The sequence below is a fragment of the Psammomys obesus genome, unplaced genomic scaffold (assembly GCF_907164565.1).
Source record: "Psammomys obesus unplaced genomic scaffold, mPsaObe1.curated_primary_1811, whole genome shotgun sequence".
NCBI lineage: Eukaryota > Metazoa > Chordata > Mammalia > Rodentia > Muridae > Psammomys > Psammomys obesus.
Genome location: NW_026589732.1, coordinates 981243 through 997596, shown reverse-complemented (window position 1 = coordinate 997596; position 16354 = coordinate 981243). Strand labels below are relative to the sequence as shown.

General features: G+C 48.0%; 1 protein-coding gene across 1 annotated transcript in view; it reads left to right on the top strand.

The window, feature by feature from the left end:
- Pax5 (paired box 5) overlaps window positions 1–16354 on the top strand; it is a 176961-nt gene that overhangs the window by 98769 nt on the left and 61838 nt on the right. The window contains exon 7 of the mRNA XM_055605267.1: window positions 976–1105. Coding sequence (XP_055461242.1) covers window positions 976–1105 — 130 coding nt within the window. The remainder of the gene's footprint in view (window positions 1–975; window positions 1106–16354) is intronic.

Below are 16354 nucleotides of genomic sequence, written 5' to 3'. Positions count from 1 at the left end.
AGTACAAGAGGAGCTCCTAAGTCACAGGCCTACTCACCTGCCTACTCTCCCTGCTTGCCAAGTCTATCATCTTGGTCAGACAGGGATGTGACCTCCTTTGGCAAGGCCAGGCTCCCACCAAAACTTGGCGCACACAGCCAAATTCTTTAGCTGTAGCATTTTCAGTAGGGTTTGGGAGGCAGGCAGAGATACGCTGTTCATGCTTACAGTCTTTCCTTGAATGGGAATGTCCAGGCTGGAATCTTTTCTGCCTTCACTTGAGGCCATTCTGCAATGGCCTCAATGTCAAAGAAATGACTCATCACAGGCTTGGATTTCATGGGCGGCTTAAAGAAAGGGACATGACTCATTGCCCAGAGCATGGGTTTGTCGTGGTTTTGGTAAATCTGACGTCTGTACCTGAAATATTCATCACATAGGTGTTCACATGTTTCCAGAATCCAAAAAATCACTTGTCAAACTGTGACTCAGTCTGCTCGAGGTACTGAATTAGGACTGGGGATTTACAGTCTCCCAGCCCCTGGATTAGGATTCTGCCTGGCCTACTGTGGACATAACCCTCCTCCTCTTGGACCCCAGTTTGTCCCTGTGAAATGAGTCTGGATTCCCCAAATTCCTTTTTTAACACTTGTTTCTGGGGTCTCACTCCGTGATCTTGTGAGTTCCCAAGTCAGAAGCAATACTGTCTCTGCCCTTGGCAAGGAAATGCCTATTTCAGCCCTGCTTGCTCCATACCCTCCCTGGCCTCTGGGGCTGAGCCTGGGAATCTGACTTGACCTCTTGTGAAGCTGTGTGGATTCCTGCCCATTTCTTCACCTGGGAACAGTGGTCATTTCTGGATACGTGTGCTGCTCCATTGAGCTGCATTTGCCCTTTCGGCCTGGGTTTCCTGGAACCTTCACGGACAGACCATGGCCTTGCATCTGATCAGGGTGCCTCTGGGCTCCATGCTGAGATGTCTGCTTCCTATTTCAGACCACGGAGTATTCGGCCATGGCCTCGCTGGCTGGAGGCCTGGATGACATGAAAGCCAACTTGACAAGCCCCACCCCTGCTGACATCGGGAGCAGTGTTCCAGGTCCGCAGTCCTACCCCATTGTCACAGGTGAGCACACGTAGACCGGGATGGGGGGGAGAGAGAGAGGAGAATGCATGTGATGTGGGAAGTTGTTCTTGGTTCTTTTGGACATGACTGGCCTCTGATTTAATGGGAGCTAAGGTCAGATGGCAGACTGCTGGGGTCACAGGCTGTGGCTGAGGTGTGACATGGCTACACGCTGCTCCAATAAAACTAGCAGAGAATAAGTGCTGAGAGAAACAGGGATCATACTGTCAGAACACCCCCTGCGGTGGGTCCAGGTGCTCAGAGGTCTGCAATTTCTCTCTCTCCTGAGCCAGAAAAATCTGTTGGTTGGCACCAGCTTCTGGGAGTAGAGGGACTCTCTGTAAGTCATCATTGGCATTTCAGATTTCCAAGCAGAGGCTGAGGCCAGAAGGGCTAGGAGGTTCTGGGTGTATGCCAAGCAGCTGTCTTTCCTGGCAGCCTCAATTATCATCATCACTGTGAAGATTAAGAGTACAGGCCCTCACTGGCAGTGAGATTCAGCAACAGAGCGCTGCCCAGCATGTGCTGGGCCCCGGGGTTCTCTCCCCAGGACAGGCGCACGCACTGCAGAGTTCCCACCTGTTGTGTGTCAGCCACGCAGTCTTAGAATTCCAGCTGTGGTTTTCTAACCTGAATGCTGAGAACAGTGACAATGGCTACTGCGCAGGGTTCCAGCGAGAATGACCAGGTTCCCACACACAAGGACCTTGGACTCTAGCAAGCACAAAGTAAGCACCCAGCAAGGGTATCTGTTGTGACTCCTCGGAGCCCCCTCGCCCTGGTCACAGTAGGACTTGCTGCCACAAGGGGATGCCCTTCTCCAGCTCAGCTCTGGGAAGGTGTCTCACCCAGGATTAAGAAGGGTCTCCAGAATATGGAACATAGAGGCAGAGGGGGCTCCTGACCTATACTTGGGCTGGAGCTTGAGATCTGGCCAGAGATGGCAAGATGTCCCTCTTGGTTGATGGACATCGCCTGGAAGTAGTCACAGAGCCAGAAAATCCTCCTGTGTTAAGATTTGAAGAGGAGGGATGGATGAGGCAAAATGTGAGGCCCAGGGGTCCCTTAGTGACCAGACTGGAGGCCTGTCTCTGAGACCTAACAGCTAAATCAGCACTGAGGCTCAGGCTAAAACCAGCTGAACCCTGTTTGCAGGTCTAGGTACCACATGAAAACAGACAGAGCATGAATGGCACAGTCCTCGGTGCATCTAAGATGGGGCAGAGCCCACAGCCCTCTGAGCCTCAGGGAGGAGGGGTGAGGGAAGAGCACCAGCCAGTGAGCTCCAGCTGGGGGCTCCAGCCATTGAGGTGTTTCCTGAGGTCCCCTGCCCAGATTCACTAGGGACCTCAGTAGAAACATTCCCATTACTCAGGTGCAGAGGTCAGGCTCAGTTGTACCCACTGGCTGGAGTAAGAAGCTAAATTAGAGCCACCTGTAGTCTCCTAGAACCCCTGTCCTTGTTCTCAGGGAACCACAGACAAGTAGGGAGGTAGAAGGAGGGAAGGGGAGCCAGCCTGGGCCAGCTCAGAGTCATAACCCCTGTCCCTTCACTGAGTGTCAGGCCCTCTCTGGGGAACTCAGGGGAACACCGAAAGGTACCTACTGTTATCGTGTCAGTTGCATAGATGAAGAAACAGCCTTGTGGTGATTAAACATGCTGCCTGAGGTCACAGCCAGTGAGTGGCAGTGCCACACTCAAACAGGGCCTGTGTGCTGTTCCTATACCATGAAGACTGCCAGCGGGCCCATTAAGGACCGGTTGGGTATTTTTTTTCATCTGTGAAAAGTTCCTGAGCACTCAGGGTTCTTGTGATTCTCAGATGAGCTCTGAGGGGAGACTGCACTGTAGAGGGAAGATTTGGGGCAGGATTTAGGAAGTGGATTTAGGCACATGTGTATTTAGGTGGCTAACAGTCCAGTGAACTCTGAGGCCAAATCTTGTCTGTGGAAATGAGAAGCAGGCTCACTAGACAAGACTAATCTAACCTTCAGATAAATCTAACTAGGTTTCGTGAGGCTTTTAAAAATGTGAGCCAAGATTTAAAACAACAACAAAAACAACCTAGCTTTCTGGCTTCTCAAAAACTTAGACGAGCTAAGGGTCCTATTCGGTCATGGCAGATTGGGGCTCAGTGGCAGCAGCCCCTCAACAGGCTTCCACGGTCCCCAGCAAAGTCCTCTGCGTTCACGTTAGAAGCCACGCCCAAAAAGGAGTGTGACTGCCCCTGGCCCCACAGAGCTGCAGCTGATGCTACAGGGGCTCGCAGATCTGCAGGAGGCCATGGGAGGTCCAGGATCGAGATGCAGATTGGTTTTCAGACAAAGCCTGGACCAAAGATTAGCTTGTACTTATTTGGATTTCTTAATTTGAAAGTCACATCATAGCACAGGAAAGGAGTATAAACATCAGTGTCCGAAGTCAGGGCTATGCTTAGCTCTAAAATTTCAGGGCATGGCAGTGAACACCAGTCTTTCCAGCACTCAGGAGGCTGAGCTGAAGGATCGGGAGCCGGAGTACGACCCAGTTTCAAAACACAAAAACATTTCAAAAAGGAAGGCAGATTCCAATTGTCAGACTAATCATTAGCTTTCTTATAAATAAACAATAGTTAATATAGTAGAAGACAGAGGCCTTCAACAACAAAATATACAATACCAGAGAATGAATTTAGCTTTAGAACCACAGGAAGTGACACAAAAGAATAATGGAGAGATGTTTATTCCCAGACTGGCTGTCAGGAAGATGTCAGCTTCCCCAAGTAACCTCTTACCTTAAAGCAATCCCAAGAAAAACACCAACAGACGTCAAGAAAAATCATCAAAATGGTGCTCACTGCTGGTGCTGTAAGACAGCTAGAGGCATTCTGAAATAAGGAAACCAGGAGAGCTTCCAGAACATTCCAAAACCTATTACATGGGGCCAGTAAGATCCTCTGTGGGTAAAGTGCTTGCTGCCAACACACTACATGTAATAAAGTTTTAAATAAAATAAAAGCATATGATAATTCTATGGCAACTAAAACTATTGTAGAAGCTTGAGTTTTCAGACACATGGGCCAGGATAGACAGTGTAAAAACAGGTCCAGATATATGTGGTCATATCCTTGCTTCATTATCTCTGTTGAAACAAATGAGTTGTAAGGTAACAGATATGCTAATTAGCCAGATTTAGCCATGATACATTGTAGTTTATATCAAAATTTCACAGTGTACCCCATAAACATGTATATTTATGTATCATTTAAAACAAATTCCCATTTAGCCAAAACTTTTTTTTAAAGAAAAGCCATAATAAACTAGTAAAAAAAGATCACTAGAGAAAAGTATAATTTTAAGTTAGAAAAGGCCTTTAAATGTTTCAAATACAAAAGACTGAAAAATTTTAAAATGGAAATCTTTTTGTATATAAAAATATCATCCAAAGGCAAAAAGCAAAACTAGGGTGGAGTGTAATACAGATGGTAAAAGTTAATTTGTTTAATATATAAAGAGCTTTTGTGTACACACAAAATGTTTATATGTATGTGTGTACCTGCTTATCTGTATTGCACGATATGTGTGCGAGTGCCCAAAGAGGCCAGAAGAGGGCGACAGACCTCCTGGAAATGAAGTTACAGGTGCCTGATATGGGTTCCAGGAACCAAATCTGGGTCCTCTGCCAAAGACGCAATTGCTCTTAACTGTTGAGCCATCTCCACGGCCTCTATATAAAGGGCTTTTAAAAACAAATAAGAAGGGGCTGGAGCGACGGCTCAGTTCTTGCCGAGAAACCGAGTTCAGTTCCTAGCACAAATGGCAGGTGGCTCCCAACTCCAGATCTGACCCCTCTGACCTCTGCAGGCACTTCACTCATGTACACATACCCTACACAGACACACATAATTAAGAATAATAAAAAAATAAATGTTTTAAAAATTAATAAGAAAAATAATCCGTAAAATACCCAGGCAATCAACGGATAATTTATTGGAAGAAGGCAGTACCTCGAGAGGGCACAGAAACTGTGCCCCTGCCTCGTCACAAGCTGCAAATGAAAGCAGCCGTGGGACGCTTGAACTGATGCCATCATCTCTGTAGTAGGGTTTGGTGTTGAAAAGGCACAGAAAAAAATATTTTCATTTGTCACTATTGGAGTATAAATCAATGTAATTCCTTTTGGAGGAAAACATGGCCATGTCTTTCAGGGGTTTAAATACGTTTCATTTTACCCGCTGACTCAGGAGTTCTATATACACTTGAAGAAACTTATTCTACAGGCCTCAACGATGGTTTTGTCTGTCATTTGTAACAGCAAACAAGTAGAACCAAAGCAGACCCTACAATAAGAACTAGCTAAGTAAAGTATAGTGTTTTCACACAAGGCAGTATTATGCTCCGTGGTTAAGAGCACTTGCTACCTTTGTGGAGGACCCAGGTTTGATTTCTAGCACCCGTAACAGATGGCTCACCATACCACAACTCACAGCTGCCTGCAAGTCCAGGGCCCTCTTTTGGCCTCCACAGGTAAGACAAATAGTCACACACATACACAAGTGATAGTAAATCTTTTTTTTTTTTTAAAGAGCTATCTGTACTAACATGACTGTCCAAGACAAACATTTAGTTAAAAGACAAATTGTAGAAGAATAAAGTGTGATCCCATTTATTAATATTAATATATAATACAGTATTATTAAAAATGCAAGAAAAACACAAGTAAGAAAATTGAATTGCCGTTAGTGAAACCGTTGAATTAGCTCAGCATACAGCCACAAACACTCACATACACCAGGTGTAGCCGATGCTTGAACATGAATATAAAGTAGAAGGCCTTCATACCCCTTCCTCTGTCTTACAGGGTATTAAATCCCTGGGATGTCAGAGTGGGGTTTTCACTTTGTCCCCACAGAGTCTCTTTGGGTTAGCAAATGTTTGCAGACACACACACCCTTATGTTCTTGATCTCTAAGTATACAAAGAATGGAGCCTGTTGTCTCAGTTGCCTTTCTATTGCTGTGATAAGACACCATAACCACAGTGACTTATAAAAGAAAACATCCAATGGGGTTCGTGGTTCCAGAGGGTTCAAGTTCCTGATCATCATGGCGGGGAGCCTGGCAGCAGGCAGGCAGGCATGGCACTGAAGCAGTAGCCCAGAGCTTACATCCTGATGCACAAGATTGAGGTAGAGAGACACTGGGAATGGTTCTGGCTTTTGAAACCTCAATGTCACCCCCAGTGACAAACCTCCTCCAACAAGGCCACACCTCCTAATCCTTCCCAAACAGTTCCACCAACTGGGGAGCGAGCAGTCAAGTCTCTGAGCCTGTGGGGGCCATTCTCATCCAAACCACCATGCCTGCTTTCAAATCTACTTTTAAATAAAAAAACCAAAACAATGCCTAAACTATGAAGCGAAAGAGGAGCGGAATGATAGGTATTTGCTAGATGCAGATTCTGAATGTCCATACTGCAGGACATAATGAGGTGGTCCAGGGCTTTCTCCGTGCACAGAACATGTGTACGAAGGGGTACGGATGAGGGACTCGTGGGCTCATCCTGGCATTATGGTATACCAGCAGGTTGAGGAATTCCTGGCACAGCTCCAAGTGAAACACAGTAGCTAGGGTCCTAGAAAATTCAAAGTGTGTGAAGACTGCGGAGAGCAGTTTCACATTTCCGTGAAAATGAAGTTCAGATCCAAATGACTGTAAATAGGTTTCTCCTGCTGGAAGTTTAGAGGGACAGGGCACTAGCGAAGGGAAAAGAAATGTGCTCTGTTTGTCAGCCGGGAATGCCCCTCATCACTGACAACCCCACAAATGTTCCCCACCTTGGAGGAGAAGCTGAGGGGCTCTTTATTTACCTCAGTCTGTATTAGTGGTTGGGTGAAGAAGTTCAGAACTCTTTTCGGGGAGCAGATTCTCCAGCCCACCTCAGTCCCTCTTTCCTGGCCACAAAGAGAATAGGGAGGGAGTACTGAGCTACCCCTTGCTTTTGCATACTCGGCAGCCCAAGGAAGGTCTTATTAGAGAACGAGTCGGTCTCTCTGCGCCGTTTATGTGCTGCATTAAATATTAAGCTAAACCCCGCTCTGCCAGCCAGGGCCACGATTCCGAAAGTGCTCACCATCTGCAAATCTGGGGACATGGCTGGCCAGTTCCGCCCCGTCAGCAGTCTGGACTCATCCTGATTAGGACTAATTATTTGCAGGTGTGTCCTTGGGCCACAGGCCTCCTGATGGGGCAGCTCCGGGGTTTACCTGCAGGAGAGGATGGCAAGAGGTGCCGCGCTGGGCTCCCAGCTTCTGCCTAATTCCCCACTGGTCAAAGAACTGATAGTCTTGCCCCCAGCTGGGCCCACCCAACCTTTCATCTTTGAGAACAAAGAAGTTACGCCAACCCATGCCCTTGTGGTCTCTTTCCTGGGGACATTATCTTTGCATCAGCAGATTGGAGTGTCAGGACACCAAGGAAGGTCTCCTTTGGCCCAAAAAGTAGGGGAGGCTTTTTCTGGTAATGGCCCAGGCCCTGGGCTCTAAGGCTTCTCTGGCGCTGATGTCTTCAATCCGTAGAGGCTATTCTATAGCCCAGTGCGTGAGACCCGCTAAGGCAGAGAGAGCAGCTGCCAAGTCCCTGCTACATTCAGTGTTTGGAGGCTCAGTACCCCAAACATGATCACCTAAGAAAGCATGCACCTGTCCTCTTGATCGAGCCAAAGCTGAGGGCTCGAGAAATGACCACTGGAATGGGAGTCAGAGGGGTGGGGTTAAATCTGGACTTTGCCACCTAAGTGCTCTTATTTTGGAGGCAAATTTCGTGCCCTCAGTTTTTCTAGTTTTTAGTGGGAGAATGGCCGTTTCTGCTGCCTGCCTTGGCTGTTTAGGGTTTTGTTTTCAGTTTCTGGTTTGTAACACTGGTGATCCCAGCAAGGTCCACTGCAAGTTAAGGCAAGTGCTCTCGGTGGTGGTGATGTCTGTATTGGTATTTAGTATTTTGTGAGGCTCAAGTGAGTGGCCTTTGCACAGTGCTAAGCATGCAGATTAATATGTATCTTAGTGTACAATCTTGGTTCTTGCGTAAAGGAGTTCTTTCCTTCCGTCCTTGGTGTATAACACAAAGACTCTCCCAGTGCCCTTTTTCTCTGGGGGAGGGGAGGGAGGCAAACTCTTTTTGGAGACTCTCAAAGGGCCCTTACTCTGCTGGTATAAGTCCACAGAAAGAGGTTCAGGGAATCTACTGTCAGGACATTTGACATCTGAGAGGCAAGGGGACAGATGTTTATTTTTGTATATGTGTCTTGAAATTCTCTCTGTGTGTATGTTCTTGTGGGCACAGGCACATTGCATTATAACGCACGAGTGTTCGTGAGTGTGGAGGCAGGAGGTCGATACTGCGTGTCCTATTTTTGAACTAGAACTCTTCAGTGTGCCTGGAGTCCACCCAGTCAGCTATTTTGGGATGTGCTTGTTTTGTCTCCCTAGCACAGGGACTGCAGACGAACATTACCCACCTCCTAAACATGCAGGTGTTTAGGGCTGAGCTTGGAGCCTCATGTTTGTGCAGCAAGCAATTGCCCCTGAGTCGTCTCTCAAGTTCCAGAGAGACACTAACACCCTCTACACTGTCTTTGGCCTCTACACTGTAAGCTGAAGGACTTGGGCCTGTGGGGCAGTCTCCAGGGTTGGGGGTGGTTCCAGGCCCCTGAAGAACCTCCTCATCCTGAGGGGCCCACGAGGCTTCCTGCCCAGATGTGCTGCACTCCGGCTCCCTCTGGCTGGCTGCTAGGCAGATCTGAACAGCTGATTGTTCATCTTTCCAGGAGGAACACCTCCTTTGACCCACTTTTGGAGGCTTTTGGGGGTTAATCAGACACAGCTAAATACCTCTTCCTGCAGAGTGGAGTCGTAATGAATAATGAAAGCAAGACTCTGAAAAATGTCTGTGTACCCAAGCTGCTGAAAGGCGTTGGGGAAAATGACGATAAAAGCTATGATACAGTATAAGAGCTGGGCCACCGGCTTCCTGTGAAAAACGCTGGGTTGTTGAAGTTGCCTCAACAACTCTGGGAAAGAAGGGGTGATATCGGTAACAACTCACTCTGTGGGACCGCTGGACACAGCCCCTAGGTGTGCCTGCATGCTAGGGTGTGTGTGAGGGGGAGGTTTACAGTGGATGTAGAAGGAATCACTGTGGCTTCATAATGTCAGGAGCTCTGAGAAAAAATAGCAAGGGGATGATTATTGAAAGACTGAGCAAGGAGTGAGGGTGAGGGGTGGGGTGAGGCAGAGCCTTCCCGGAATGGTAGCATTTGCTCTGAGATTTAAATTATGGGAGGTTTGGGGATTATCTGGGGGAAAGGAGGTTTCTAGCAGAAGACACAGCCCCAGGAAGTGTCCCATAAATGTATATGTGACTGAACGAGGTGCCTGCGGGCTGGAGCCATTTCTCAGTTCCCCCTCTGTAGCCAGTTGGGCCCAGCCCATAATTCAGGGTAACCTGACTCTTCACATAGCCCTGAGCAATGCCTTACCCAAACTTGGTCATCTCTGCTGCCAGCGCATAGGCAAAGACTCGTCAGAGAGTGTGTGCTGGAAGCTGCCTTCAGTTGCCATGAGCGCACACACCTGAGCATTGCCCCACATACCCCTAGCCTGGCATGTGCCCTAAAGTCTACCCCAAAGATTTTTTTGGTCTGCATAGCATCTATTTAACATTAAAAATACCATTTATTATTTTGAAGGTCAGAGGGGAGCCACATGTCCACGGGAGGAGATAGATCAAATAGGAGCCGTTCTCACAGTGGGGCAGCTTGAGGAGTGGGAAAGAATGAGGACCCTCACAGCGGCCTGATGGAGCGGGATCTTTGGGATTATTATCTAGTAATTGTGAGGCAGAGAATGGCGCGCACAGTAGGCTGCTTTTTGTGTAACTAGCCAGAGGGTTTGACCTGGAGATTAACACACACGTCTTGAAAGCTTGGTGGACTTGCTGCCCGTGGGTCGGCCTGGGGAGCCTGTTGAAGAGGCTGCTCCTCTAGATGCCTCAGGTAGCACCTGCCTCACCCCATAGCTGCCCCAACCTGCTGGCACTGGAGCTCCCAGGCAATTGGGTTTCCAGCCCTGCCTACTTCCACTCCCCTGCCCTTCCAGTCTCCTTTACTAACTGCTGGATGCCCTCCAGCTGTCATGAGCCCTTGGCAGGAGCAATGGACTCTTTCTGGACACCACCAGCCGGACAAGGCTGAGACTAGATTGCTGCATAGAAAAAAATCCAACACCCAAGAACGAAAATGCTCCTCTCTCCCCGAGGTGCGGGGCTGCTTGCCTTCCATAATGTTTTGGGGAAAATTCAATTGGATTTAAAATATTTGCTTTCACATTAGTAAGGATATTCACCGTGTTTGTTCTTTGGCTTCTTAGCATCCCAGAATTTGGGGATCCTAGTATTTGTAAGACTACTCTGAGATTCGGAGAAGCCAGGGGCCTGATCATTTGAAAGCCCAGGTGAAACACACACACCTCCATAATTGACATGAACATTGAAGAAGCGATGTGGCTTTCAGGCTCGCCCAGTGTTCCCGACAACTATTTGTTGAATAAATGAATTAATATTTGCATAAAGTGTGGTGTCAATTAAAAAAAATAATTTCAGCCGAAAGTGCTCTACTTGTTTCTGACCTTGTATTCTGTAGGATAAAAATAAACGAAGCTGGACGGCCCTCCTGGTAATGCGCTCATAGATTTCTTTTTTAGACTTGCCAGCAGCTTGGAAGCCGACCTTTCCAAATAGCCTTCCAGCAGGTCTCTGGGCCCTCTGCATCCCCATCCACCCTGCTGTGATCCATCCTCCTAACTTGGTGGTCTCATTAGCCGGTTCTCCTGGCCACAGAGCTCCCGGCCTTCCCATTGTCTGGAGAGCAAAAGAGCTCCTGGCTGATTTGTAGAGGTGCTGCCTCGTATCATTCATCCACACCCTCGTTCATTCCTCTGTCAGTCAAGATTGGGCTCTTCTTGTATGTTGGCCTGAGCTGGGCCTGAGGGCCCTGGGATTCCTTCTGTCAGCGTACAGTCTGATGAGGGAAGCCGACATGGGAACCTGTACAAGGCAAAGCAAAGTGTTCGAATTCTGGGATATACTCTGTGTATCCGACTGGGTGGCAGGGTTAGTGTAGCTTCTCTTTGGCCAGGGATTTGAGGGAAGGTCCTGCGGGGAGGCGTTGGTGAGGGAAGCCATGTTTCTCGGCTTTCGGGGGCGTTTTTGTCTTTCATGACCTCTAACTGTCTGTCGTCTGTCTGTCATCAGGACCTTGTTATATAGCCCTAAGTAGTCTAGGTCTTGCTATATGGCTCAGGGTAGCCCTAGATTAGAGATCGGGCAACCCTGCCTCTGCCTCCCAAGTGCTGAAAGTCCATGCCCTACTTACCATTGCCCTTTAAAAAAAAAGGGGCAGGTTTGTTGTTGCTTTGTTTTGTTTTTGGTTTGTTTGTTGTTGATTTTTTTTTAAGACAGGGTTTCTCTGTGTAGCCCTGGCTGTCCTGGGACTCCCTCTGTAGATCAGGCTGATTCTGAGCTCAGGAACCCACCTGCCTCTGTTTCCTGAGTGCTGGGGTAAAAGGTGTGAGCCACCAAAGCCAGCTAAAAGTTTGTTTTTTTTTTTTTAAAGCCAGGCATAGTGGCACACACCTTTAATCCCAGCACTTGTGAGGCAGAAGAAGGCAGATCTCTGTGAGTTTGAGACCAGCCTGGCCTACGTATCAAGTTCCGGGACAGCCAAAGCAGCATGGAGAAACCCTTGTATCAAGAAACAGTTCCTTTTTAGGCAAAAGTAATCCAAGCTCATTCTAAAGGGAATTCCAGAGGCACAGAAGTACCTAAGGCAGCCTAGGACCATGTTCCCATACACCACTACTGACCCACTCTAGAGTGCAGATGTTAGCGGAGTTGATGGTGTGCTGTGTGTCTTTCTGGTGTCTTATCTAGTGCGTAATCACATGTATATGGCTGATTACCTATAATTGCTTTTATACTCTGTATAATGTTAGCTTTTCAAAAATTTTACTTCACACTTTTATGGAGGCCCTAACCCATCAGTGAGTAAAGAACTGTCCTCTCTAATGATGTGGAGAGACCATTGTGGATTTTCCTCCAGCAAGATACTGGTCATGGCCCATATCTTTGGAGACGCCGGATAGATGGATCTCAATAATAATGGAGGTGAGAGGACAGTGGAGAATCCTGTTATCCTCAGCCTCCACAGGGATATGGCATAGAGACAGCTCTTCTGAGGAGGTGAAGTTGTCAGAAGCATGGGGGAGCCACAGTGGAGCAATTTTAAAAATTTTTTCAATTTGATTGTTTTTTATGTGTATGAGTGTTTTGCCTGCATGTATGTCTATGCACCACAGACATGCCTGGTGCCCACAGAGGCCAGAAGAGGGCATCTGATACACTGGAACAGATGTATCAGATGCATGGTTGTGAGCCTACAGGTGAATGCTGGGAATTGAACCTGTGTCCTCTAGAAAAGCAGCCAATGCTCTTAACCACTCAGCCATCTCTCTAACCCCCAGGAGCGTAACACTGAGTCCTTTGAAAACTGAATAGGCTGTCTCTGGAGCTAACCACACATTTTTGTGAGCTTTGGATCTTCCCACCCTTTACTCTTTGAAGTGTAGGCTTTATATTTGTCCCACTAACAGTTAAGAGAGTGCGGATTCCCTCAGCTGGAGGTGGAAGAGGTTCTCTCCCTGGCCCGGCCCCTGCTGTCGTATTTCTGACAGCTTTGAGCTCTGTTTCTTCCGAGGACTCTGAGCAGAGCTGTCTGTGTCCCGAGACACAGCCAGGCTGGCACCCGGGGCTGTGATGCCACATAGTCCACCCAGCTTTGACTTGCAGCTTGCTAACAGGATTGGGTGACCAAGCTGTTTTGTGTGAGCCTCGGTTTCCTTTAGACATCAGGGTAGGACCTTTCTACGTGACCAGAATGCCTGAGAGGACGAGTGAAGGGAGGTGAGATGGTTTCCAGCCTTGGTTTCAGTGGTGTTGCTTCATCATATGGAGAGCGTGTGACTGAGAAGAGCAGGTCACCCCATGACAACCAGGAAGCGGAGAAAAGCAATACAGGGTAAAGACAGAGCAAGACACACTCCAAGGACGTGCCTCAGGGGACTGACAGTTTATAGCTAGGCACCGTTGCCTCCTTTCTCCACCTTCCAATACATGCCATCATTTATGAACTTGATGCTGGATTCATCTGTTCTCTAGGCCAGAGCCCTCAAGAGCTAATTGTCTCTGGAAACACCATCATAGATGCTCTCAGAGGGAGGTTTTACTGATATTCCATTATTTCTTAATACAAGCAAGCGGACATCTAAAATGACTTATCATGTCATTAAATGAGTTGATATTGAAAGGTATGACACTTTGTCCTGGGCTATTTAAGTGTTGCTTTGAAAATCCGGGATTCAAAAAAATAGCTGGTGGCAGAGCCAGACTTAAAGGTCTTTAAGGTGGAACCAGGGACAGTGGTTCTCTATTCTAGACACTCTGTGGCTTGTGTCATAGTTATTGGTTGTTGCTATAACATATTACCTCAATCTCAGTGATTAAAACATGCAAGCCTGGATCCAGGCCTGCCTTTTAACCTTCTTCCAGTGGCCACACTGGCACCTTTGCCTCTGCTGGGCTCCTGACCAAGGTTTGCTCAGAGGTGGTAGTAGTCGGCTGTGAAAGGAAGAATGGATGCCTTGGAGTCCATGCAGAGCTATGCTTTAGGCCTGCCATAACTCCTATGCATGCTGAGGATGCCTTTTCCCTCTGAGCACCGCTTTCCACATCTTTGAGATGAGAGCCACAAGCCCAGCCCATTCCCTCACTGTAGGACTGTAGAGAGGTGTCCCTGAAAGATAAAGCAAATGTCCCATAAGCTGTAAGGACTATGCCTTTCCTCTGAACCCACAGAAAGGCCATCACCCTGCCAGCCCAGGATGCTCCAGGCTTCACTCTTAGAAGGAATGTGAAATCTGGTACAGAGCCTTGCCTGTAAAATCCAGCCACGCTGGGGCAGAGGACCCACCGACTCTCCCCAGGCGTCTTCAGCACAGGTCTCCTGGTAGCAGGCCCCTCCCCGAAACCACCCCAATCAGAAATTATGCCCTTCATCTGGGCTCTGAACCAGCCCACCACTGTTGATCCTTGATTCATAATTCTTCAAGCCCCGCTTAACTCTCTGTGAGATTCCAAATCCTCTCCGCCTCCTCCAGCCCAGCCTGACGCAGGGCGTGGGATAGAGTATGGACTCAGGAAGTGGAAGGCAGAGGGTTAGATAGACTATTATGATTGGTTGTTGCTAATCACCCCTCACTCCACCCTTCTAGGTCATTGTCAAGGTTATTGATATGATTCACACACTCACATACATATCTTCTGTGAGCAAAGAAGCACATTTGATTTTGAGATATTATCATAATTATTCATTCTTCCCAAATCCATTGGCTTCTACTATCTGCTGCCTCCACTCCCCACCCTGCTGCTGATGTTCCAAGTCCAGGGGAAAAAAAGCCTCTTTAATTTATCTCTATTAGCTTTTATTTTCCTTATCTGAGGTTGTAGGACTTCTGCCCTCTGGGAATGTCTTCAAGTGCCTGGTAAGACTGCTGTCAGCCTGGGTCTTAGGGTACCTTCTGTTTACCAGATGGGCCTGTCCAGGGAAATGTCTTCTTTTCCAGGCTCACTAATCTCTTTGTTTACCTCTATTGTGCCACGTCCAGGATGGCGTCACTTGCCCACCTTGAGGGAGTTAGTAATCTGTGTGGCCTCTAGAGCAAGGCCTCTATCCCAGAGAGCTAGTCTCAGTTTGGAACAGCCAGAGGCATGCCCAAGCTAGGGACCAGACAACCTGAGGTCACCCACAGGAGGGAAAACACACATTCAGCAGTGGTCTAAGTCTTTTGGTTCATGTTAATATGTCTGTTCTACATAATGTCTCTAGAAGGGAGCTATTATCATTGTCTCCATTTTACTGTGTGATAAAATCCGCCACACCCTTGACCACGGAGCCTCTCACCAGGCCTGCTGTGCTTGTGACAGACAGGAAGGAAGTATGGCAGAGGAGACCTCAGTGCACAGACTGTAATCCAGGGGACACAGTACACACAAAGCTGATGGCAGCCAGCCAGCGTTCCTCCTAACTCAGGAGGAACCATTATTTGCTGTCTTTCTCATCCTCATGACAAAATTTCTGAAGAGAGTAACTGGAGGAAGGGTAGGCTTTGGTTGGCTCACTATTTCAGGATGGTCTCAGTCCGTCACCATGAGGAAGGCACAGCAGAATGTGTGGCTGGTGGGAGGCAGGCATGATGCATGGGCACACCTCCTGAGAGTCACCCCTAGTGAGCTATTTCCACCAGCCAGGCCCTACCCCCTACAGCCACCAGCTGGACCCAAATATTTATAACATGAGTGGGGGGGGGGGGGCATTTCAGACTTGAGCCAGGACAGGAAATTCGGTCCTCTCCTTTGTAGCACTCGTTTTTAAACTATTTTATATGGGGCTCCTTAAGGCCTCTCCCTTCCACCCCCCAACCCTAAGTAGGAGAGAGAAGGTTAGTGGGGAGAGAGGGCACAGACCCCTTTACTTCTCCCAGCTGTTTAGGGTCAATGGGTTCTTTTAGGGCTCTATACCAATCTCCACCAACAGTAAACACAGCTAGCAGTCTCCACCAAGCTGCTGCACCCTGAAGCGTTTTTCTGCATCTGCCTGCACCAAACTGCCACACTGCCACACCGTCTCTGGTCTCTTCAAATTGCCACTTGCCACAGGCCACCAACACACACCATGCTTTCCCTTCCTGGGGTCTCAATTTATATCCTTAGAGCCCTAGACCAGGCCCTCTCCATGCTGCCTGTAGAAGGCCTTATCAGCTGGCAAAGACCACACCCTGCACGAGACAGTTATCAGCTATGAACAAACTAAAGCCCAAATGAAAAACAAAAACGTATTTACATAACATAACTGAGTTTACAAAGAATCCAAAGCTTCCATTCCATTCCATTCTAGCACTTTTTGTTTTGTTTTCAATATAGGGTTTCTCTGTGTAACTTTGGCTATCCTGAAGACCAGGCTGGCCTCAAACTCCTAGAGATCCGCCTGCCTCCTGAGTGCTGATTAAAGGAATCAGCCACCACCACATCCCACCCCTCACCCCCCACCCCTCACCCCTCACCCTTCACCCCCACCCCTCACCTCCCACTCCCCACCCCCCAC